This window comes from Juglans microcarpa x Juglans regia, chromosome 7D, assembly GCF_004785595.1.
Source record: "Juglans microcarpa x Juglans regia isolate MS1-56 chromosome 7D, Jm3101_v1.0, whole genome shotgun sequence".
NCBI classification, from domain to species: domain Eukaryota; kingdom Viridiplantae; phylum Streptophyta; class Magnoliopsida; order Fagales; family Juglandaceae; genus Juglans; species Juglans microcarpa x Juglans regia.
In genome coordinates this window covers 20,241,143-20,264,544 of record NC_054606.1, presented here as the reverse complement: position 1 = coordinate 20,264,544, position 23,402 = coordinate 20,241,143, and the positions used below count along the sequence as shown (strand labels likewise).

Sequence of the window (23,402 nt, the reverse complement as noted above, 5' to 3'; positions counted from 1 at the left end):
TTCTGAAAGATCAAGCGAAAGGAAGTGTTGCTCAAGGTGACGGCTCAACGGCAGCAACAGTGAATTTTCAAAAATCAAATAGTGGCTTTTCTAGTGGGTTCTCTCTCAAAAGAAATCGATCTACGAAATAAAACTTGAGAAACTCAACACACGGCAATAACAAACAATTCACTCAAAACTGATTGAAATTTCACAATTTTAGATCAAAACAGAGTACGGCAAAACCTCAAGCTCACGGATTCAACACAAAAATTTACAGATCAACACTCAAAATACCAAGAGATGAAAATGGCTTGAAAGAGAGAAAGAGGATAAGGATCTCTGAAGAATTAATTTGAGGAACCCGTGGACTATAAATAGACCAACTATGGCGGTTTGAGGAGCTGTGTGTCGCACGGGTAGAGAAGATGAAAAATAACGGCAACAAGTCGTGGAGGAGTGAGATGTCTTCGCGTGGAGGTGTGGTGCGGCGGCAAAGACAACACATTCGGAGCCCATGCCTAACACCACCGAGATGCTTACGGAAGAATGAGGTGGTGGCCGTGGGGAACGGCAGCTCGACAGCAAGCTTCGGAGCTTCCACCGAACGACACGGAGAAGAAAGAAGGAAGGAGGAGGTGGAAGCTTGCAGGAGAAATACGTGACTAAGGTTCGTTTGGCGTCGGCAGCTGCTGCGTGGAGGAAGAAGTTGGTGGAAGAAGAAGAAGAAAGAAGGAGAATGAAGGAGAAGCTGTGTGGCGCAAGAAGGGAAGAGATGAAGCCCTAGTTTCCTTTGACCAAAACGGCGCCGTTTAGCTAAATGAGGGGCTGGGTTGAGAGACTACGGGCTGGGCTTTGCATGGTGCACGGGTTGGGTTTGCTGGGCTGGGTTTAAACGTGCTGGGTTGGGTTAAAACAGAACTCACACACACAGCCCGCTAAATAAAATACAACAAAAGCCAAAGGCCCAATCCGAAAATACATCAATAAAATTAAAATAACATAAATAAAATATCACAAATAAAATAAATAAGCAAATAATACAATTACATAATCAAAAATAAATAAATACTAGGAAAAAATAAAACACAAGAAAATTAGGGATCTCACAAGGATGGAAGCTAGTTCTTCCCCTTGGCGGTAATGGGTGAAGATGACTTTTCCTTGCCTCCCAAAGAGGTGCTAGATGGTGAAGAGGGAATCAATTTCGACCCTTGTTCAAGCCTAGGTTGATAGGGAGTACAGGAGTCTCGTTGCCTAAAATGATCGAGGGGATGGAACTTGGGGTACACTCCCTTTCATATGCCTTTTCTTGAGAAGCAGTCTTGACCCACAGTTCGCCAACTTGCTCTAAAGTTTTAGCTCACCCTGTTGAAGCAATATCTTGAGGAGCACTAGAAGAAGAATCCAAGAGGCCATGGGAAAAAGTAATGTCCGCGTCCTTACCTTCGTCGACCAACCCCGATCTACTGGTGGGATCGACGAGAGAATAAAGCTTAGCGACTGGGTGGAATCGAGCTCCTAGGAAGGAAACTCGAAGTCGAAGGCTATGGCCCAATTCGTAAAAGCTTGCCCTAATAGATCGTCGAGGTCATCCGAGTCAAGGGAACCCTCTCAAGCAAGGGGTTGCCTACTTGGTGGAACATGAACTGATTTGGAATGATCATTTGATGGGCGAAATGTTTTGGCTCTGCTCGAGGGCGAGCCTGGGCCGCACAAGGCCCAGATGCTGTCTTGACCTCCTGGCAAGGCCACTTCCCCTCCTTCTCTAGCGGGGTGGTGGAGGGTCTTTTCTTGCTATAGGGAACGATTGGTTCCCTAAAAAAGTGACGACTGGTCACATGGGACCGTTTGAGCATCACCAAAAATCTATCAACGTTTCCCCTTATCAAAAGGGCTTCTGTCCAAACTGCCTCCTGGTGTTGCTCGACCTTGGAGTAAACCTTATTAATGCGAGCTTGCTCTTGCTCAGAAAAGGCAACGAAAATCGCCCTATCATCAAGGACCACTCGGACTGGAAACTCGACGCCAATGACCTCGCTACCAGGGAATTCCCATCTGGCTAGAAACAAAATTTAATTTCTTCTGCCACTACTAGGCATTGAAATTCTAACCTTAAATTGAGCAAGTGTTGGTACTTAGAGCGAGAATGAAATCTACAGATGTTACCTTCTAACGCCCTAACTGCATGGGTGGCGACAAACTCTCGAGTAGTCAAATTGGGATACTCCTCTTGGGCAGGCTTCAAAACCATTCTCCACACAAACACAACAGCACATCAGAATCCTCCAGGTGTTGGAGTGTAACTAGGCAGGACCCAGTTTCAAGAAGTCGAGGATGTTATGGACCAACTAGCAAAAAGCGAGCCTCAACCCGTGGGTCAGGGCACAGGTGGTGAGGGTCACCTTCTCAGCAAAGCCCTCATAGTCGACAGCCCCACAATAAGGGACCTTAAGGACCATCGATTTAGGGATTCCATATGACTCACTCAATTTTCTAAGGTCAACCACAGTAAGAACAGAGGACCAATTGAAGCCTTCGTGATAAGGCACTTCGCATTAAGAAGAGGATTGTGGTGCCTTTGAAGACCCTGACAGATGGGGAGAGTGAGATTGGCTTGAAGGAAGTTGGGAAGTATTCTTGGGGGCCATTGATATGAACAGATGAAGTGAAGGATGAGAGCTAGGGTTTTGACAGAGAACACCATCAAAGAGGAAGGTAAGAAAACAGAGGAAGTGAGAAGAGGCTGCGAGAAGAGGAAGAGTTACTTATATAAGAGAATAAGTGACAATTGAATACTCCAAGCGAAAAGCAAGTGGACTGACAACAGAATCATCGTGTGCAGATCCCAAGATCTGGTGATGTGACCAGATGTAGACATAGAGCCATTACCTATTCTCCAAGGTAAGGGAGTACGAACTGCCAGTCAAAATTGATGATGCAGTAGGCAAAACCGTTCATAATGACTAAATTCCCGCCATGCTAGCGTGACGAGAATTTGTGGGGTAACTGGAAGGACTTTTCTATCCCTATTAGATAGGCCTGATGAATTCAGTTAGGGCCCACACCTAAAGCCTAGTAATTCAGAAGATAAAGGGCATATTTTGGACCTGTTGCCAGAAAATCACGCCTCTCAGTAGGATTATTGTAGTAATTGTCATGAGTAATTGAAGATTTCTCCACAAAAGAAAAAGAACGAGATATTCGCCAAAGTATGGTAACTCCTCCCTTGTAAACTCAAATCCCAGGACCTGATAATTAGGGCCCTAAAATCAAAGGAGAAGATCAAGTCATTATTTGATCTTTATCAGATGAAATTATCGCCTATATAAAGAGCTAGTGCTAGTGATTGAAGGTAACCTTTTCCTCTGATTTCTCATTATAGTACAATATTCTCATATTTCTGACTTAGGCATCAGAGGTACACCGGGCCACTACCTTTCTTGTCACACGTTGATTGCGTCAGTTGACAGGGTGTGAAACACGTTTTTAACATCTATCTATCTTATAAAATCAAGAAATACCTCAAGTCGACATACTTTCATCATGGTTAAGAATATAACATGGTATTGGTTGAATTCTGGCCACAATAGAGTTGGTGATCTTTTTCATTACTTATGAATCAAACATGAAAATAATGAGAAAGGGTAGAAGGCTCTAACACATAACAGGATTAGGATATCTAACAAATTTGATTTATCAGTGAAAGAGGTGATGAATGGACTAATTTAATGAATAGTAATAAAAATAATCTTAGAGTTTGGACATCAATAAATAAGCCAAACAAATTATATATATTGTTGAGGATGTGTTTCATGCATCTGTAATTAGTCCTAGCAACCTATAATCATAAAGAAGACTGGCTCGGGGTTTAGGCGAGAGATACCTTCGATGCCATGTCAGTGATAATTGGTAGGTTGAAGTATGGTATTCTAATGTAGATTGAGAGATCATTGGTGCGTACCACATTGGGTATTTGTAAGGGTGGGCAACAGGTGCTCGCCTCCTAGGCCAGTCGGGTTGCAGGTGGACCCCGTCACAACGTTGGGTACCGAGGGACAAGGCCCAGGCTAGGCCCAAGCCTTCTCGGGGTTTCCCTCATTTGCCTAGCCCAACTTGTCATATATATAATATATATATAATTCTTTTAATAAAATGACATCGTTTAATATTAGATTTTGTTTTAAAAGCTCTCTCCCGCGCCGGTCCCACTCTTTTTCCTCTTTGTCTTTGTTTTCGTCGCCGGTCTCTCGGACTGTCTCCTTCTCGGTGTGCCCTAACTTGGCTTAGGTATCTCTCTCTCTCTCTCTCTGTGTCTCTCTCTCTCATAGTAGCACAATAGCGGTCATCGTGGCCTATGGGCAGTGGGGGAACAACCTTGGGAGCAATCGCCCACGGAGAGCTGGATCAGGGCTTGGGGGCCCAACTTACACCCACGCCTATGTAGGGGCGAGGCCAGGGTGGTTCTCGTTTGGAGTGAGTGGGTAGTGCCCCTAGGTAATAAACTAATTGTCTCAACATGATATGGCTCTTGTCTTGATTTGACTTTTCACTATCGCTTTTTGAATGTAGGATCTTAGGATTCAATCCGTGCTGTGATTGCACCCACTTGAGGTGTACATCTTGCTAAGATTCGTTATCTCCCCTTCCATTAAGTCGCATCTTTGGTAGAAAGGCTCCAATTTTGTGTACACGTGTGCCGAGACTCTTCTAAGTTGCCATATCCGTTGAGTTTATGGCCTGTATACAACCATGAGGCCCATGCACGTAACACTAACCCTTAACCACATAGGGTGGTTCGATCCATGCTTTAAGGGGAAGATGTAGTCTAGCATATATTAGGAAAATTTAACCACTAACTCCCTATAATTTGTTTTGGTTGAGATTCGTCATTCGTGTTTTTTTCATATCGTGTCTATACACATTTTTGGGAATACAACTGTTTTCAAATTATTTTAATATTATTTATAAACAGCTCATTATTATTTTTTTATTATTTATAAATTATTTTTTTACTATTCACAAATAATTTGATATATTCTTAGAATCCAAATGGAACCTTAGTGATAAGCGTGTGGGTAAATATATCCTTAGAAAAAAAAAACTTATTTAGTTTTTAAACTCATTGTTTTTTAAAAAATAATTTTTACAATCTAAACAAATAGACACTTTGCGTAAGATTACTCATATCTTAATTGGGTTTATTTTATTGAAAAATACTCTAACAAAAAAGGGATTACTTTTTTTTATTGGCACTGGGTGTCCAGAAACAACATCCCGACTAATCTTGGGGGTGCGCAGACCCTAGGTAAAGAGTTTCCTGCAAGTGCACATCGTATAATTCAAGGAAAAATCTCTCAGTTCGATAGTTCCTAAAGATTGTTTGCACCTAATGAGATTTGAATCTTAGACATGAAGGAAGCATATCCTCAAGCAAAAGGCCTTTATCACTTGAGCCAACTTTTAGGAGTTCAAATCATAAATGAATTACATAAAAATAATCTCACAAATTGATATATTTGATGTGAATGGTTAGATTATAAAATTATTTTTATTATAAAATAAGATGAAATTTAGCATCTATCGACTAACTTATTCACATGAAATATTGTTCCATCAAAGCCCACCACGGCCCAATTTCTAACTTCAATTCAAATGCGCCCAATGTTTTTCCGCCACATTCAAAACGTTTACATATACCGAGCCCAGACCGCTGAATTCCAATTAAGCCCCAACATTAGTATTAACCGATACAGATATAAAATTCTAGGGTTTTTGAATCTAGGGTTTTAGCTCAGACTGTCCATCCATGGCTACCCCCAACCATCCGTACGTCTCCAAAAAGAAGAAGAAGAATCAAACCCCAGAAACTGAATTCCACTCGGAACTCACTCTATGCTCCAAGAACAAGGACCTGCGCGCCGCTATCTCGCTATACGAGATCGCGAGTTCACAGGGCACGCGACTAAACCAGTACCACTTTAATGCGCTTCTCTACCTCTGCTCCAACTCAGTCGCGGATCCATCGCTAAAAGCACTAGCTTTGGACTACGGTTTCCGTATCTTTGATCACATGCTGTCGATCAATATCAACCCCAATGAGGCCTCGATCACTGCCGTCGCTCGCCTCGCCGCTGCAAAAGGAGACGGCGAGTACGCATTCGGACTGATCAAGAGCATGGGGAAATACAGGCTTGCGCCGAGGTTGCGCACGTACGACCCGGCATTGTTATGTTTCTGTGAGAATCTAGAGGCAGAGAAGGCGTATGAGGTTGAGGAGCATATGGATATAATGGGAGTGAGTTTAGAGGAACCGGAGCTCGCCGCATTGTTGAAGGTGAGCGCGAGTACGGGGAGGGAAGAGAAGGTTTATAGGTATTTGCATAAATTGAGAAATTTAGTGAGGAGTGTTAGTGACTCTACGGCGAAGGTTATTGAGGACTGGTTTTGCAGTGGGAAGGCTAGGGATGTGGGAGACGTGAATTGGGAGGTGGGGCGAGTGGAAGAGGCGGTTTCGAGAAGTGGGGGAGGGTGGCATGGTTTGGGCTGGATTGGAAAAGGAGATTGGCTTGTGAAGAGAGTGAATGTGGATTCGACTGGGCGGTGTAGAGGCTGTGGGGAGCAACTGGGGTGTGTGGATATAGATGATGTGGAGACGGAGAGGTTCGCTGAGTCAGTGGCTGCGTTGGCCATGGAAAGGGAGGTCAAGGTGACGTTTGGCGAGTTTCAGGTCAGGCTTCAGCTATTATACGAGTCTTTGTCGAGTTATGTTGCATGTTTTATAACAATTTTAGATAATGAGTTACTTAGAATGTTGTGGTTTGTTTGTAGTAGATTTATTTTAACTCATGGACCACTTAATATATGTCTGCTTGGTTGTCACGTTCTTTTTTGCTTTGCGAAATTCGTGGGCTACTTAAATCTTTGAAATGTTGAAGAAAAAAGTGCTGAGTGGAAAAAGGTTAATTTATGCAAAGGCTTTGGCAAAAAGGAGAAAGATGGATGTAAGATTCCGGTGATCTGTGTCGGAATTATTTTCTGTTAGTCATTTTCTGAGTTCTTAGAGGTTACTCAATCAGGATGGGGTATTCAAAACCCTTATTAATCGAAACAAAGGTGTTCGTATTAGCCTTGGAGGGGGGAAGTTACTTTTGTATTATCGAGAGAAGCGGGAAGGCCAATAAGGAGATGGTTTTCAGCCAAGCCAGCGCATGTTGGATAGCAAACACAGTGGAAAAGTGCGCACTATCGGAGGGAAGGAAAGATTTTTTCAAGGCATATCGCATTGGGACTACGACATTGGTTGCTCATCGACGGGCCAATGCTGTTGGACACTACTTGGAAATCACTGATTATGGTGATAGAGGACGTCGAGGACTAATAGTGATACCGGAAGGGATGGAAGGCAAGGGTTGGAAAAGCATTTCTAAGGAGATAAAACATGCTTTGTCCATTTCATTAGCATATAAGGTCCCTGTGGTGACTCGGGGAGATGGCAAGGGAAAGGAGATGGGAAGATAGACCAAAACGTACGCAAAGGTGGCTATGGGCGGTGGTGAAGGAAGAAGGGTGGCGGTACATGGTACAAGTCAAAGCTTGGCGCTACAACAAGGAGAAAAGGAAAAAAAGAAATGGTAGACGGGGAGTGTACAACCAGAGAGATATTGTCGTTGTGCTATACATGAAAGAGGCGGTGGAGGCTTGTCTGATGTCTGCCTAGTCGAAAGTGAGGAGCAGAGGGTACTATTTGGAAGGAGAAAATCACGGTTGTGAAAGGGGAGATACGTTTACTAAAGAAGGCTGTAGAAGATTTGATAAGTAGAGCGGACAAGGGCTTGAATTCTGATTTGGGCCTAGGCTTAGGCCAAGGTGCTAAAAACAAAGATGGGTTTGGGTTAAGGACTGATACAGGAAAGCCAAACTTGGCTTGGGCTTGGGTTGTACAGGCCTATCTTGCTCACCCAAAACGGGATGGTGCCTGAAATGGATTGGGCTTATGCCCAATCAGGCCCAAAGGGCTTCCCAATTTGAAGTGGGATCTTCATCCACTTTTGGGCCCACGACGCCGCCGGCACTGCGAATAGAGATGTCGTTGACCACCTTGTCGGTGAGGTCTGGGGGAGTTTGCTGCAACGTCTATGTTGGAGACCTAGAGCCGAGAATGACGAATGTGGAAGGGCACTGGGAGACACGGTAAGGCACGACGATTCATTGGGAGGGCCGATGCTTTGTTGGATGTCGCAGATCATGCTGGTGACCTTTGGGCTACATTCTAGCACCATGGCAGCGAGAGGGACACACTCGATGGAAATAGAGATTACTCCTTAGTGTTTGGAGGATGTGGGGGTTGCAATGTCGTCAAGAGATCAGAAATAAAGGGAGACATAACAAAAAGGGTTGCTGGAGAGGGCAGAGTAGGAGAAAGGGTCACGAAGGTCTACTCTGGCGCCAAAAAAAATTTAGCAACGGCGACAACATGTTCTGTTGTCTTGGAGAGAGAGGCATCAACGAGTGATAACGTGTATGAGAAGAGGGAGGTAGAAAGGGAAGGAACATTGGTCCTATTTGGGTCCAACATGGGCGAGGAGCTACAACAAAATGAGGAAGGTAGATTCCAGCATGATTCGACACTCATCATAGGGAAAATTCATCAAATAGGGCCCAAGGAAATTGGCGATGATCCTATCCCTATCTGTACCATTCCTCCCTGTCTATCTTCAGATTGGGTCTTGCAAAAAGTGGAGGAAATTCAGAGGTGTGTATGGATCTCCTGTGAGGGCTTTGAAGATCAATTCAAGGCATTTCTAATAGCAATTGAGGCAGGACACTATCACCATGGTATGGGGTCGAAAAGAAACAGAGAGTTGAGTTGGCTATCTTGGTCTATTAATTACAAAGGAAAGGAGGGGAGTGCAAGCCGAGGAAGGAACAAAGGGAGGGCTGTAGTAGTTGATAAATGAAGCCCAAAATTCTTATTTGGAATGTTGGCAGGTTGAACGAGATAGATAAGCGCCTCTGAATAAGAAATTTGATAAGAAATGGAAGGTGGACATCATTTGTTTGATGGAGACTAAATTGAAGTTTATCACAAAAAGTATTATCTGGAGTATTTGGGGCTGTCAGTACGTAGGCTGGTCAATCTACCCTCGAATGGGGCATCGGGTGGAGTCTGGATAATGTGGGATAAAAAGGTGATGGAGAATCTTGACGAGTTTGTAGGCGAATACTTTGGTGGAGTGTTTGTTTAAGAATTTTGCAGATGGTTTTTTGTGGTCCTTTGCTGGGGTTTATGATCCTAATTTGGATGGCGAGAGGTGGTTTCTATGGGAAAAGCTTGCAGGATTCTGTACTTGGTGGGATGTCCTGTGGTGTATTGGTGGGAATTTCAATGTGATAAGGTTTCCGAGTGAGAGATTGGGGGAAGGAAGACAACTGTGCAATGGTTGAATTGTCTGATTTCATATTCGAGTTGGAGCTTATGGACATCTCTCTTATTGGGGATACATGTACATGGTCTAACAATCATGCCTGGTCTAGACTTGACAGATTTCTCTTATCCCCATCATGGTAGATGCAATTCCCAGATGTATGCTAGAAAAGACTACCACGGATATGTTCAGATTGCTTTCCTATACTGTTGGATTGTGAAGGCATTCAAGGGGGGAAAAGGCCCCTTTGAATTCGAAAATATGTGTAAAAACTATTGATTAGACAATGGTGGAGCTCATACCAGTTACAGGGCACTCCGAGTGTCATATTGGCTAGTACGTTGAAAGCTTTGAAGAAGGATTTGAAGACATGGAACGAACAAGTATTTGGTAATGTAGAATTACAAAAGAAGTCATTACTACAAGAGTTACAAAGATTGGAGGGTGTAGAAGTAGAGAACAATTGCAAAGGCCAAGTCATTTCAGAATTAGAAAGAGTGATCCTAATGGAGGAGATTTCTTGGAGTCAAAAATCAAAGTCATTGCGGCGTAGGGAGGGGGAAAATTGCACAAAATTTTTTCATGGGGTCGCAAACTCGCATAGGAGGAATAATGACATCGAGACAATGACCATAGAAGGCTGTATTTCCTCAGACCAATTAGCGATAAAGGATCACATTGTTGGACATTTTGAAGAGTTGCTTTCAGAACCTTTTGAATGGAAGCCTAGATTAGATGGTCTATCTTTTGAGGCCATTGATTAGACTAGTATGGTTTGGCTGGAGAGACCCTTTGAAGAGGAAGAGGTATAACATGTAGTTAGGAAAATGAATAAAGACAAAGCTCTGGACGTTGATGGTTTTACTATGGCATTTTTCTGACTTGTTGGGAGGTGGTGAAAGAGGATGTCATGTAGGTTTTTCATGAATTTTTCGCTTTTGGGAAATTTAAGAAGAGTTTCAATGCTACATTTATTATACTTATCCCTAAAAAGGCTGATGCAATAGAGGTGCAAGATTTTCGGACTATTAGTCTTGTGGGCAGTATGTACAAGATAATCTCAAAAGTCCTTGCTAATAGGATGAACACAGTTATGGATAAAATCATCTCTAAGTCTCAAAATGCATTTGTTAGGAGTAGACAAATATTGGACTCGGTCCTTATCGCTAGCGAATGTTTAGACAACAGGATCAAGTCAAGAGTCCTGGGTATTTTATGCAAATTAAACATGGAGAAGGCCTATGATCACGTTAATTGGGAATTCCTTTTTTCTTTGTTGAGGAGATGTGGCTTTGGGGAGAGATGGAGGGTGTGGATGAGGCATTGTGTGTCAACGGTTCGCTTCTCGGTCTTGGTAAATGGTGATCTTGTGGGTTTTTTAACAATTCGTTGGGGTTGTGACAAAGCGATCCACTATCACTCCTCTTATTTGTTATTGTCATGGAGGCCCTAAGCAGAATGTTGTCGGCTTTAGTGGAGGGAGGCTTTTTCTCATGTTATTCAGTGGGGGATACTAACCATGGTTTTACCATTATTTCGCATCTTTTGTTTGCAGATGACACTGTTATTTTGCAAGGCAAATCCAGGTCATGTTCAATCTTTAAAGGCTAATTTGCTATGTTTTGAAGCGGTATTCGGGTTAAAGATTAATATCTCTAAAACGGAGATGGTTGTTGTGGGTAATGTACGCAATGTTAGGGGGCTAGCTAACATATTGGGCTGTGTGGTCTCTTCACTGCCTATGAAGTACCTTGGCCTTCCGTTGGGATCATCATTCAAAGTCAGGACTATTTGGGATGAGGTGCTAGAGAAAATAGAGCGTAGGCTGACTGGGTGGAAAATATTGTATTTGTTTAGAGGGGGTCGAATAACACTAATAAAGAGTACCTTCTCAAATCTCCCACATATATCTTGTCATTATTTCCTCTTCCAGTAGTGTTGCCTCTCAGATTGAGAAGTTTCAACAAGATTTTCAGTGGAGTGGACTTGGCGATGAGTTTAAGCTTCATTTAGTTGGGTGGGATAAAGCGTGCTCTCCCTTGAGGGGTGGTGGATTGGGGGTTCACAATGTAAGAGCCTTCAATAAGGCTCTTCTTGGGAAATGGTTGTGGAGATATAACTATGAGAGGGAAGCATTATAGAATGTGGTGATTGATACTAAGTATGTGAGTATAAGGGAAGGGGGGGGGGGGGGGGGGTTGGTGCTCTAATGAAGTTAGAGGGGCATATGGAGTGGGGTTATGGAAGCATATCCGGAAAGGTTGGTGGTCTTTCTCTAGCAACACTAGGCTGTGTATGGGGGATGTCAATAGACAGTTGTTGGCATGATGTTTGGGTTGGAGATATGGCTCTTAAGGATGTCTATCCCTCTTTTTTCAGAATTGCACAGGAACAAGATGCTTTGGTGGCTGACTTGCGGGAAATGATTAATGGTTCGTATCAATGGAATGTTAGCTTTATTTGGGAGGCACATGATTGGGAAGTAGGTGTCCTGGTGGAGTTTTTTAACTTGCTATACACCATTGGTCCTGCTGTTATAGGAGTGGATAAGTTGGAGTGGTGGCATTCCAGCAGAGGAAAATTTTCTATACGCTCTTTCTATGAGACTTTTACTGCTCAAGCTAGTAATCATTTTCCTTGGGAAGTACATTTGGTGGAGTAAAGCACCTCTTAAGGCTGTTTTTTTTTGTTTGGATAGCAGCCTTAGGGAAGATTATGGCCATTGATAATCTAAGAAAACGTAGGCTTATCATCATTGATTGGTGCTATATCATAGTGGTGAAACAGTTGATCCTTTATTACTACATTGTGAGTTTGCAATGGCCATATGGAATTACTTTTTCAGCATAGTGGGATTAGCATGGGTTATGCCGGTGAGGGTGGTTGAACTACTAGCTAGTCGGAGAGGGATCACAGGGACACCACAAATTGCAGCTGTGTGGAAGATGGCTCCCATTTGTCTATTTTGGTGCATCTAGAGTGAAAGAATTTATGGAAATTTTGAGGATCGTGAGCGCTCCTTGGAAGCGTGTAAGAGTTTTTTCTGGAAGACTTTATTTATGTCGGCCATTGCTATAGATTTAAATGGTCTCAGCTTCCATGATTTCCTTGTAACCGTTTCTAGCTCCTAAATAGGTGTAATCACATGTATACCTGCTGTGTACTTAGGCTATGCCTATTTCTATATCAACAAAATATCTTCTTATAAAAAAAGAAATATGCTGAGAAAAAGATTTCATTTTTTATTTTCTCCACTCAAACAAAACTTGGACTATGCTTTACTGTCCTGAATCTCTTGTAAATTGTTGATATACTGTTTCGTTACTTATCATGCCTTTTATTGAAGGAGTGGCTGGAAAAACGTGGTGATTTTGAATTTATAGTGGATGGGGCAAATGTTGGTCTCTACCAACAAAATTTTGCAGATGGTGGATTCAGTATTTCTCAGGTTGTATATCTTATGTTGAGTTGTCTTTCTCCTGTCCTTTTCACCTTCTTCACTCTTTTTTGTCTTACCACTCATTTTTATCTTTCATCATTGATTATGTTTGAAACTTGCAATAGAGCAGCTCGATGCTGTCGTGAAAGAATTGTACAATCGGAGTGGAAACAAATGGCCTCTGGTTGTCTTGCATAACAAACGTCTTAGGGCACTTCTGGAGAATCCTTCCCACAGAAAGCTGGTAGAGGAGTGGATGGATAAAGGTGTTCTTTATATGACACCAACTGGTTCCAATGATGATTGGTATATACCTTTAAACCAGTGCTAGTCTCTGGGTCTGTGATGCATTTTAAGCTGTCGCTTTTTGCTCAAAATAATATATGCTTAAATACATAACTTTTCTTTGGCAAAAATTTTCTTCGTTCAATTGAATCCATATATTTTTTATAAGTTTGTTCAATTGAATCTATTTAAAGATCTAATACTTCCCCTTTTATCACACTCTTGGGGCAATCAGGCTGGGGGAATTTCCTTTTGAATTATGCGAGGTACATACACTTTCGAGAAACTCTTTGCTGAGTGCCTGTGCACTCCTGAGATTAGTTAGGACTTTGTTCGTGACTTTGTTCGTGGGTACCCATTGCCAATGAAAAAAAAAAAAAAAGGATATAATACTTCTCTTAATGCTGGGCGCAGATATATCTCTTTCGTTTAAGTGAATTGAATACTTACTCGAGAGGAGAAAGTAGAAAGAAGCTACTAGAATCTTAAACCGATTTGATGCTGTTTTCGTTATACATTTATGAAGTGCATCTATTGCACTTGTATTATTATTACTATTTTCTTCCAGATTTACTCATGGTGCCTTGTATAAATCAGGTACTGGCTATATGCTGCCGTAAAAGTTAAGTGCTTACTTGTGACAAATGATGAAATGAGAGATCACATTTTTGAACTCCTAGGAAATAGCTTTTTCCTCAAGTGGAAAGAAAAACATCGAGTATGTACTGTCTGAAGAGCTTATCCTTTTCATAGTTGTTTTTATTCCATATTTATTCCTTTACTTACATTGGTGGGTGCTTCTGGTTATATGTTGTATATTATTGAATTGTTCATATTTCAATCTGTACTCTTCTTATGATTTTCCAAATCTGTCGTGTTTGTGGTGAAAAACTAGCATACAACTTTCTAATCTCCTCTTTACGTATAAAAAAACTAGCATATACAACTTTTTGTGTCACACATGCATGCAAACTTTTGTCTGGTTTGTCTGTTCAATCTGAGTGACCTTTAGAGGCACAGGGTTTAAATTGGATTAAGTTAATAATTTAGAATAGCAAAAACTTGTTCACATGTACAATTATCAATGTTGCTTTCTACGTTTACATTCTAAAAGCTTGAATTTAAGTTAGTGAAGACTTTGGTGCCATGATAAGAGTAGATATGTATTTTCAGATTCCTTTTTAGTTGCTTGTTACTGATTGTGTTCGAAATGTATTGCAAAGTTTTTACAAGCATGGAATTCACCTTAGCTGCTGAGTGCCCCCCGCTCAAAAAAAAAAAAAGAAAATACAGAATGTTCCTTTTGATTAAAAGATATTCTAGTTGTACTTGGGCTATGCCTATGGTTTTATTTATAAAGATATTCTGGCGAGAAGGTGATTGTTATCATTATACAAAATTGTTGGTGCATACTAATTTCTATGAACAAATTTTTTTCTTCTGATAGGTAAAATAAAATTTTATTTGAACATCAATGGACTGTGCTTACAACATTGCCATGCATCATCTAATAAGTTTCGTTCATGGAAATTGATCAATAAAATTTTATTCAGTTGATGTTCATGCACCGAGGATTTTGCAACTGGACATATATGATTCCATTACATGTTATCCATCTTGTGTGATAAACCTTTCTTGCATCCTATTCTCCAGGTTCGGTATACTTTTGTGAAAGGTAATTTGAAGCTTCAGATGCCTCCTCCATATTCATCTGTTATCCAGGTATGCCATTGTGTAACTGGTTATCTCGTCTAATAGTATATTCATCTGTTGTCAATGAGTTGTTCTCTAGGCTTCTTAACCACTATTTAGCTCTGGTCAGCATGTCAGCATTAATTTTCCGTGCATGACTATTTTGTGTGTGCATGCAAGCAAGCTGGTGCACATGTATTTGTTTTTATACTGTCACAGTCTGTGACGGCTGATGCTGAAAATGATAATTTTTTATTGTCAACACTTATTATCGAACATGAAAGGAGAGGGAAAATATGGCAAGTAGAGAAATTAGACAGAAAAAAGATTTGGGAGACATTAATGGGGAGATGTGTTTGTCTTGAGCGGAATATGTTGGAGGAATTATGTTGGGCAATCATTTAGGACTACGATGAAAATTTTTTGTTTAGTGGCTTGTTTGTAGTATAATAAATTCTTAGTTACTTGATAAAGTTGTAAAACATTGTATCTCATAAGTATTAAATAGATTTTCAATATTCTACTTAAGCTTGGAGAATTTAAACAAAGGTCCTTGAGGAGTTTAGATCTATATCATTGTGCAATGTGATCGTAAATAATAGCTTAACTTTTATTTTTTCCTATGAGCTCGATATAAACTTTTGGTCAAACCTTGGTAAGCTCCTTATTTGCTAGATTCCTGCCTATGAATCTTAAGGCTGGAAGTCCGCATAACTTCGACAATTTGGATAACTTTGAGCCATGTTCTTGCTATTTTGTAGTAGTACAGTTACTTTTAGTCATTTCCTTTTTAGAATAGAGAACAGCATTTAAATTCAATTATGTTCTTTTAAATGAAAGAAAAATTATGCTTTGATGTTCTGTCTGACTTTTTTGTGGTTTCAGATTCTTGGGAGTGTTTCATTCAATGTGAACACCTCTTATCTCTTGTTGCATTGCAATTTTGATACATTGGTTTTCTTTTTTAGTATTCACTGATTAGCACTATCACTATTTCGTGATGTGAAACCTCCAATACCTTTTTTTTTTTTTTTATCAAATTAACAACTGAAATCCATTAAATTATGACTGTGTCCTTAGATGGAAAAAAATGCAAAAAAAAAAAAAAAAAAAAAGTGCAAAAAAAAAAAAAAAACAAAAAAAAAAAAAAAAAAAAAAAAGAAAAGAAAAAGAAAAAGAAAAAGAAAGAAAGAAAGGAAAAAAAGAACTAAAGCTTGGTCCTAAACCGTGGCTGGGTATTGCTGTTAGATTAAAAAATAAGAGAAAAAACTAGGTCTACGCAGCCATGCCGGGTGGCAGGCCCTCCAAACATGGCAAAGGCTAATTTTGTTCCTTTCTGCTTTTTATTAGGTATATAATTGTAATTTTCTGTTATTAGTTTAATGGAAAGGGGACGGAGTTCTCACATTACAAGAGAGGGATAGCTCAGGCCATTGATTGAAAAGATTAAGAAATCAGATCTTAAAACTGAAATTGAGATGTTCTCTGTAATGTGCTTTAATTGCATATGCATGTATGCTTCATAAGAGTTCACTTCAACATGGTATATCATTGTTTTCAATCTTCTTCTGCATTAAAATGAGTTCAATTATCTATTGGATGGAACTTATTAATCTTTCTTGTATTGAATGCATTAACACATTACATTTATAATGGTCCAAAAATATACAAGGTTTTAATTAAATACCTTAAATTTTTGCATGACTACATGCGAGTGATGTTTGCAATTTATCAGTGAATAAAGTAAAAGCAATGTTGTACAGTTTTATCTTTTCCTTTGCCCTAGTATTATTGCTTATGATGGAGTGAATAACTGCAATCCTTTTCTCTTCCTTCTCTTCTTTTGGGATCATTTCTCTTCCTTTCTTTTGCTTGGTAACATTTTTACCTAAAATATTTTATTAAAATACACTCCACAATCAAAAATTTTAGTTACTTTTCTTTGTTGTCGAAAATTTTCAACATGTTCCACATCCCGTGAATGGAAAATGCTTTTCTTCCAGCAGCTTTCTTAGGTAATGCCGTTAAAAAAGCAGTTGGGCTGTGCATGACTAATCTGTTGGTCCATGTGTTCCTGACAAATTGTGTACAATAAATTGACTATACCATCTACTTTGTTATTATGGTTTAAACCTATATTTCGATGCATTTCATGTATAGAATGTTGACACCCCAATCTCCGTTGCCAGGAATCTGAAAAAGGATCATGGCATGTGCCTGTTGCGGGGGACAACCGGCAGTGCAAGGAGTCTCTCACAACTTGGCTATGCATTACCAGGCCAAGTTCTTGTGATGCTTTTGATGAAGATCCAATCAATATTGGAAGTTCAGAAAATGGACACGCCACCTACACCCTTCCTTCACTAAATCCTTGCAAGCAAGAGAGTTTTAGAAGTGGCCATGGCTTACATAACAGCCCGGAGTCCTTCCAGTTTTCTGATAATAAAGCTGCTTCCTTGATAGGCAAAAGGAAAGAGAGGTCTCCATCTCCTCCTTCCCGTCCTCATCATACACCTAATGATGCTTTATAATGAAGCCTTACCTCGTGTCATGTGGTGTTGTCTATCGTTTCTAGAAGTCCTCGATGATGAAGGAAGATCGAGGAATAAAGCAACAGCAGTATCAACCTGTTGTAAGTTAATGTTTCTAAACACTTTGCAGTGGGTGGTCTCCAACCAATCACTTTTACTGTCAAGGATTTTGCCTTTACCCCCCATATTCTGCTGCATGCAGTTCATAAATTGATTTGTAATGCCAATATCGTACTGTACGTACAATAATCGAAAAAAATATCAAAGTAGAAGGGAAGAATATATGATTTTTTGTCTGCGGAGAGTTCTCCAACCGACAAATTCTGGTAGCTCTCCGACTATATTTGACTTGTCCATTACGTCCACTAATCGATTTTGGTCGTCTGATCTATTGTAACATCAGGGAGGAAACATTTTGGTGAGCGAAGCACTAGTCATTACCTAGTGCTTGATAATGACTAGTGCTTGATCGATGTTCTTTCTTTTGGTACTCATACAAGGAATGAATTTGGTTTTGACTTTCAGTAATTCTACGTATAAGTGTAGAAACGTTGCGTAATCGTTTTGAAAAAGAGTGGAGTCTACTATTAAAAAATTAATTTTTTTTTATGTGAGTCTCATGTTTTATTTACTTTTTAAAAAATAATTACGCAGCGATTGCACAATTTACGGTTGTAAATATCTTTTATCTTTCCTTTAATATCATATCATATTGCTCGTAGAAACACATCACATTCCTTTAGAAAATACATAACATATCATCCATCGTCTGACACACTTAAAGTTCTTGAAATTTAACTTCAATAACAATAAGACCATATTACTCAAATAATACACAACATGAACGAACGACATTGCTCTAGTCACAAACTAGAATCTAAATGCAAACTTTGGAAACCGAACACTATAAATCACTTGTGTGTATCAATTGAAAATGTATTTCACGATACCAGGAAGATGGACATTCAAAAAGTAATCATCCCAATCGATGCACTTGGGATCAAAATAAAACATATCTGCCTCTGCACCACTCTGATCTCTTACCATTAGGCGCAGCTTCTCTGTAGTCATGTCATCAAATCTACATGAAAAAGTAGGATCATGTTAATATCAAATGCTTGTTGCCGACATTAATAGTAAGAAACAACTTATAAAGCATATACATATATATATATACACACACACATACACGCCCTTGAAGAACAAGTAAGGCTTGTATAGTTCCACCAATCGCATCACAAAGTTAATCTTTCTTCTAAGATCAAGATGCATGATCTTGAAATATTGGCAAAGTGCTGCATTCACCAATTCAAGTCCCTGTATGGAAAAAAAAGTCACTTAAAAAATAAGAGTAAGAACTGAAACCAAATTTGTTTCGGGGAATAGAGGCAAGACAAGAGAGAGACATGCGCACGTGGCTATACTTGAGGCCAAGTAGTGGCATGACAAGATATACAAGAGGAAGAAGGCTCACGATATGCATGTAGTTTTATTTAAGCAGGAATTTTCAATAAAAGCTTAGGCTAAACATCACTTTGAATAACTGTTATTTTATCCTAGTGCAAGTCCCTAATTGAAAGTTAAGCAATAAAAGGAAGGAACCCCAAATGCTTCCTATCCATCAACCACAAACATGTTCTCTCGTGCATTGGCGCATAACAACTGGTATTTAGAGCTAGGCATATCCGAAAGGCAGTTGGAATAGCATCTAGATGCAAAGGTGGAGACTTCAAGCACAAGGCATGTGAAGACCACAAGAAGTAATATATATGCAGCATGTCGCAAACATACATCACCATCCAAGGATGACTTCCCAAGTTACAATATTGGAAATGAAGACCCTGTCAATTAGATTTGCAAAGTTGAACTTTGGTACGAATTTTAATATATTGAAGAAGGGGAAAAGCTAGTTTTTGTTGTCTATTTCGGAAGGAAGTAAAACTATGGTAGAGCTATTCTAGGATTGAGGAAGAAGGGATAGTGACATGAAAAACCTTGAACATTGGGCGACACTCACAATATGGTCGAGCAGAGTTTAGAAGTCTCTTTGGTGACTAAACAGGATTGAAACAAGAAGGAACATGAACTAGCTAGCAAGTACCATTTTCTATTGACTTGGCTACTAACATAAATGGGAAGGCTAGCTGTTTGAGTTGCACCAGATATATAGACTGTTTCATTAGTGGCCTCAAACACACGATCCATATAGATCATGTACAAGTTGCCCACATAGCAATATCACCATTAGTGGTCTTGCGTGCGTGTTTATATGTATCAGGGCTTGCTGCAGAGATGAGAGTTGCTCCTTTAGAAACTCGAATTCTCTACACCTACAATGTTTCCAATAAGCCCACAATCTAATCAAGACTCAGTGAGACGTATGAGCGCAATAGACTTCAATGATCAAAGGGTGCATTGCCCTGTTTTCCAATTGTCACAAAAGGAAAAAAAAAATGTCTAGCCACCAGTATAAAAGGTTGTTCTTTATTGAAGGTTATTTTCCATGGCATGAAGAGGGCTAGATAGGAGATGAAGAAAGAAGATCATGTCCTTGAGATTTGTTGTGACATCAACAAGTGTATAGATGCATCATTGAAAACTACGTGAATCTCGAAGAAGTTTCAAGAGTCTTAAGCCTAAGATGGCATAAATGATTGTTATTGCTAAGAAAGTGGAGTTATAAGGCTACAAAATTCTATGAAACAAGATAATTGATTTGAAGCTAATGTGGAAGGAATTTTGAAGATGCCATGATCATAGGCTTTTCAGCAATCGAGTGCCATCACGCTTGGAGCAACTTAATTCAAATCAGACATTAATAACCGTATTTGTAGGAGGGAGAGAGATACTAACAAGAGTCAAGCCATGACAGATAATGGATGACAAAGGTAGGAGTGAGGGACTGCTAGAGTTTTGAGGAAAAGAGATATTTGTGAGACGGAGAGACCAAGAAACCAAGAAAGAGGGGACTTTATAATTTGTTGAGGCAAAATTCCATTGATCTCACCAATCATCAAAATCTACAGAACCACTCATCATGTGACCAAACCATTGATCTCGACATGGCTCACCAGAGGTGGTTGCTTCGGCTAGTGGGATATGATTTACAGATTGTCTACAAACAAGATCAGAGGCATAATCGATCGAGAGACATGAACAAGCGAGAATTGTTACTATACCTTTTATTCAGTGGTGCTATAAGTTGGTTACTTTTAGGTGCAACGTCATGAATAAATTTGTAACAAAACAATATTGAAATTTGTAACGTACGAATCATGATTAATAATTATATAACTTTAGTTAATTCAAGTAGCATGCATAAAGCTGGTTCTGAACAAACCTTCAAAGGCAGCAAATAACGTATGGCCAGATATCTGTGGAAACTATCCATGTCGCTCAACATCAAAAGCTTGCCAACCTTGACGGCTTTACCTTCCCTATTAATCCATGTTTTTTTAGAGAAGTAACGAAAGGCAACATCTTGGAGCTTTTCGATTCTCAAAGGAGTGCTCATCATTGAAGACCCCACTTGATAAATCATATGATGATCATCATAAGCTGGTTGATTTGCATGAGCCACCATGGCCACGATCATAGCATTGACCACCAAGTCAGCCGGCATCTGCATTTCACTTTCATATTTGACATTCAATTTCTTTCTTATATATATATATATATGTATATATATATATTACATGATTTTCTTCTACTTCTGATTGAAAACTGTCTTCCTTCAAGATTTGTTTGCTTTCTTTAAATGAACAATGCATGGTAAGTGTCTTCGGATCTTATTCTCTTGAATGCTTAGAGAATTATATCATTAATTAATGAATACGATAATGCTAGCCAGATAGATTGTATATCATGTGTAATACGAGTTTCGATCTTTGATGAAAAATTGTGACAAGTTCCATGCTGCATGCTGCTCATTTCCTTACATAAAATAAAGCAATATAAATTTAATCAATTTACCAAGTCAAGAATTGTCTTAAGATCTCCAAGGAAGAATGGTAGTTTTCCTTTACCATAACCAACAACTAGACTGTCAATGGTCCTGTAAACAAATAAACTTTTCTTCATTTTCTCGACAAACCAAACAACAAGATAATGGTGCTGTTCATTTTATACATAAAATATAAGAAAATTACCTGACACCTTCAATCCAACCAGGGAAAGGTTCTTTTAAAGTACTGGTTACGATAGTGGGGCGAATGATTACCACTGATAGATTTTCTTTTAGGTGCCCGATGAGCATCTCTCCCATTGCCTTCGTAAATACATATGTGTTTGGCCATCCATATCTCTTTGCCCTGACAATTATAATTTGAAGAAACTTGTACCTTTTAGATTTCAATGCCCATATAATTATTTGGATCGATGCATGATTTATAAGAAAAGCAAGATTTTGTGTATTTAAAGTTTTGGAATTGAGATAATATATATAGGCTAAGGGAGTGCTACGTGTCTCGAATCCTCACCGACACGTGCAATCCTTTTGTTTTTGTTTTTTTTTTTTTTAATCTCTGTAAACATTTAAAAAAAAATCAGTACAATATTATTAAAAAATATTTTCTTAATCATTAAAAAGTAAAAAAAATAATAATAATAATCAGGACTCATAATCGGGATCCATTAGTACCGGTGGCTTTAGCTTTTCCCATATATATATATATATATATATATATATATATAATATAGTTATAAGATGATGATGATGATCATATATATATACATGAATTATGTACGTAGTACCTTTCAATACCCAAATCCTTCATGGCCAATGTAATTTCTTCTTCTGTAGCTCCCTCAGCTCGAAAGCCATTCAACTTTTCCTCCACCAGTTTTTTCTCAGCGTAGATGTCTAATCCTGGAGTCCCATTCAGTGTTTCACCAAAGTGATAGGGGGTTTCTAGAATCAGTCCTCCTTTCTCCCCACATACATATGCTGAAAAAGACACTTAATTTATCTGATTAATATTAATTATCTAAAAAATAAATAACTCTAAGAAACCAAACATGAAAATATTGTAAATATTTACTAACCCGTGGACACGTGGACAAGAACCTTTAGTCTAACACATTTTTTTGCAAAGCTTAAAGCATGCTTAGCTCCCAATGTATTGATACCTAGTGCAACATCATATCTGCATGGCATAGAAGAAATTAGTACATGATATTATTTTCATTTTTTATAAAAATAATAAATAAAAATATTAAAACCCCATGCATCATTACATATTGATTACCTTTCATCAAACTTAGTAGTTGCAGCTAAATTGACAATAAAATCGATTTGGTTGCATATTTGGTCCCTCAGAAAGGAGTTGTTCAAGCCCAAGTCCTCGAGAGAGAGGTCACCAGGAACCACAACTACTTTTTCAGAGATGAGGGAATCCATATTTGTACCCCATTTTTCCCTCAACACTCTGAACAAGTCCTTCCCTATCATCTACAAATAGAAGTAGCCACAGAATTATTACCATTATATTGAAATATGAGTAGTAGTATGACCAAAATAATTAATAGTCTGATTTTCATAGGATTTTGATTCATTAGAATAATGCAACCATCATAAACATGACTTGCTTCTAATTTATTTTTCCTGTCATTTCCAATTCATTCAGCAACATGCAGCATGATTAACTAATCTATGTGTGTGTGTGTGTGTGTGTGTGTGTGTGTGTGTGTGTATACCTCATCATGCAGACGTTGTGTGGCTGACTTGTCATCTGCAGCTCTTAGAAGAAGATAGAGTTTCTTCACGTTTGGTTGAACTCTCAGTATTTTCTCCACAAAAACTGCATCCATACAATCAAAGTTAGAACTAAAATCATAATTGTTACGGCCACACGCACGTACGCAAACTCATAGAGACAGTACATGAGAAAGGATCAGAGCATATATACTTTTTGCCAGAAAACCAGTGGCACCAGTGACTAAAATGGCCTTGTCCTCAAGGAGCTGTACTATACTTCCCAACTCCATGGTGAAGAAATATCAGAGAGAGAGAGAGAGAGAGAGAGCTGAGAGAAGAAGAAGAAGAAGAAG

General features: G+C 39.3%; 2 protein-coding genes across 2 annotated transcripts; one reads left to right on the top strand and one right to left on the bottom strand.

The window, feature by feature from the left end:
• Positions 1 to 5,706: 5,706 nt before the first annotated feature.
• On the top strand, positions 5,707 to 17,653 carry LOC121239352 (proteinaceous RNase P 2-like). Its single transcript, XM_041136590.1, has 6 exons — positions 5,707 to 6,709; positions 12,754 to 12,855; positions 12,977 to 13,152; positions 13,729 to 13,849; positions 14,785 to 14,853; positions 17,013 to 17,653. The coding sequence occupies exons 1-6, from the start codon at positions 5,789 to 5,791 to the stop codon at positions 17,352 to 17,354; spliced, it is 1,731 nt and encodes a 576-aa protein (XP_040992524.1). The 5' UTR covers positions 5,707 to 5,788; the 3' UTR covers positions 17,355 to 17,653.
• Positions 17,654 to 18,076: 423 nt separating this feature from the next.
• On the bottom strand, positions 18,077 to 23,402 carry LOC121239536 (fatty acyl-CoA reductase 3-like). Its single transcript, XM_041136797.1, has 10 exons — positions 23,261 to 23,402; positions 23,049 to 23,152; positions 22,601 to 22,803; positions 22,398 to 22,498; positions 22,107 to 22,299; positions 21,503 to 21,664; positions 21,327 to 21,408; positions 20,695 to 20,976; positions 18,544 to 18,671; positions 18,077 to 18,435 (listed from the first exon to the last, which is right to left on the bottom strand). Exons 1-10 carry the CDS (start codon positions 23,337 to 23,339, stop codon positions 18,279 to 18,281), a joined length of 1,491 nt encoding a protein of 496 aa, XP_040992731.1. The 5' UTR covers positions 23,340 to 23,402; the 3' UTR covers positions 18,077 to 18,278.

Bases quoted from the DNA above. Each gene is read 5' to 3' on its own strand.
- LOC121239352 (XM_041136590.1), top strand. From the start codon at position 5,789: ATGGCTACCCCCAACCATCCGTACGTCTCCAAAAAGAAGAAGAAGAAT. The intron at 13,153-13,728 runs GTATATACCTTT...TGTATAAATCAG, and splicing joins ACTGGTTCCAATGATGATTG to GTACTGGCTATATGCTGCCG. The intron at 13,850-14,784 runs GTATGTACTGTC...CCTATTCTCCAG, and splicing joins AGTGGAAAGAAAAACATCGA to GTTCGGTATACTTTTGTGAA.
- LOC121239536 (XM_041136797.1), bottom strand. From the start codon at position 23,339: ATGGAGTTGGGAAGTATAGTACAGCTCCTTGAGGACAAGGCCATTTTA. The intron at 22,499-22,600 runs GTAATCAATATG...TATGCCATGCAG, and splicing joins ACTACTAAGTTTGATGAAAG to ATATGATGTTGCACTAGGTA. The intron at 22,300-22,397 runs GTTAGTAAATAT...TGTCTTTTTCAG, and splicing joins TCTTGTCCACGTGTCCACGG to CATATGTATGTGGGGAGAAA.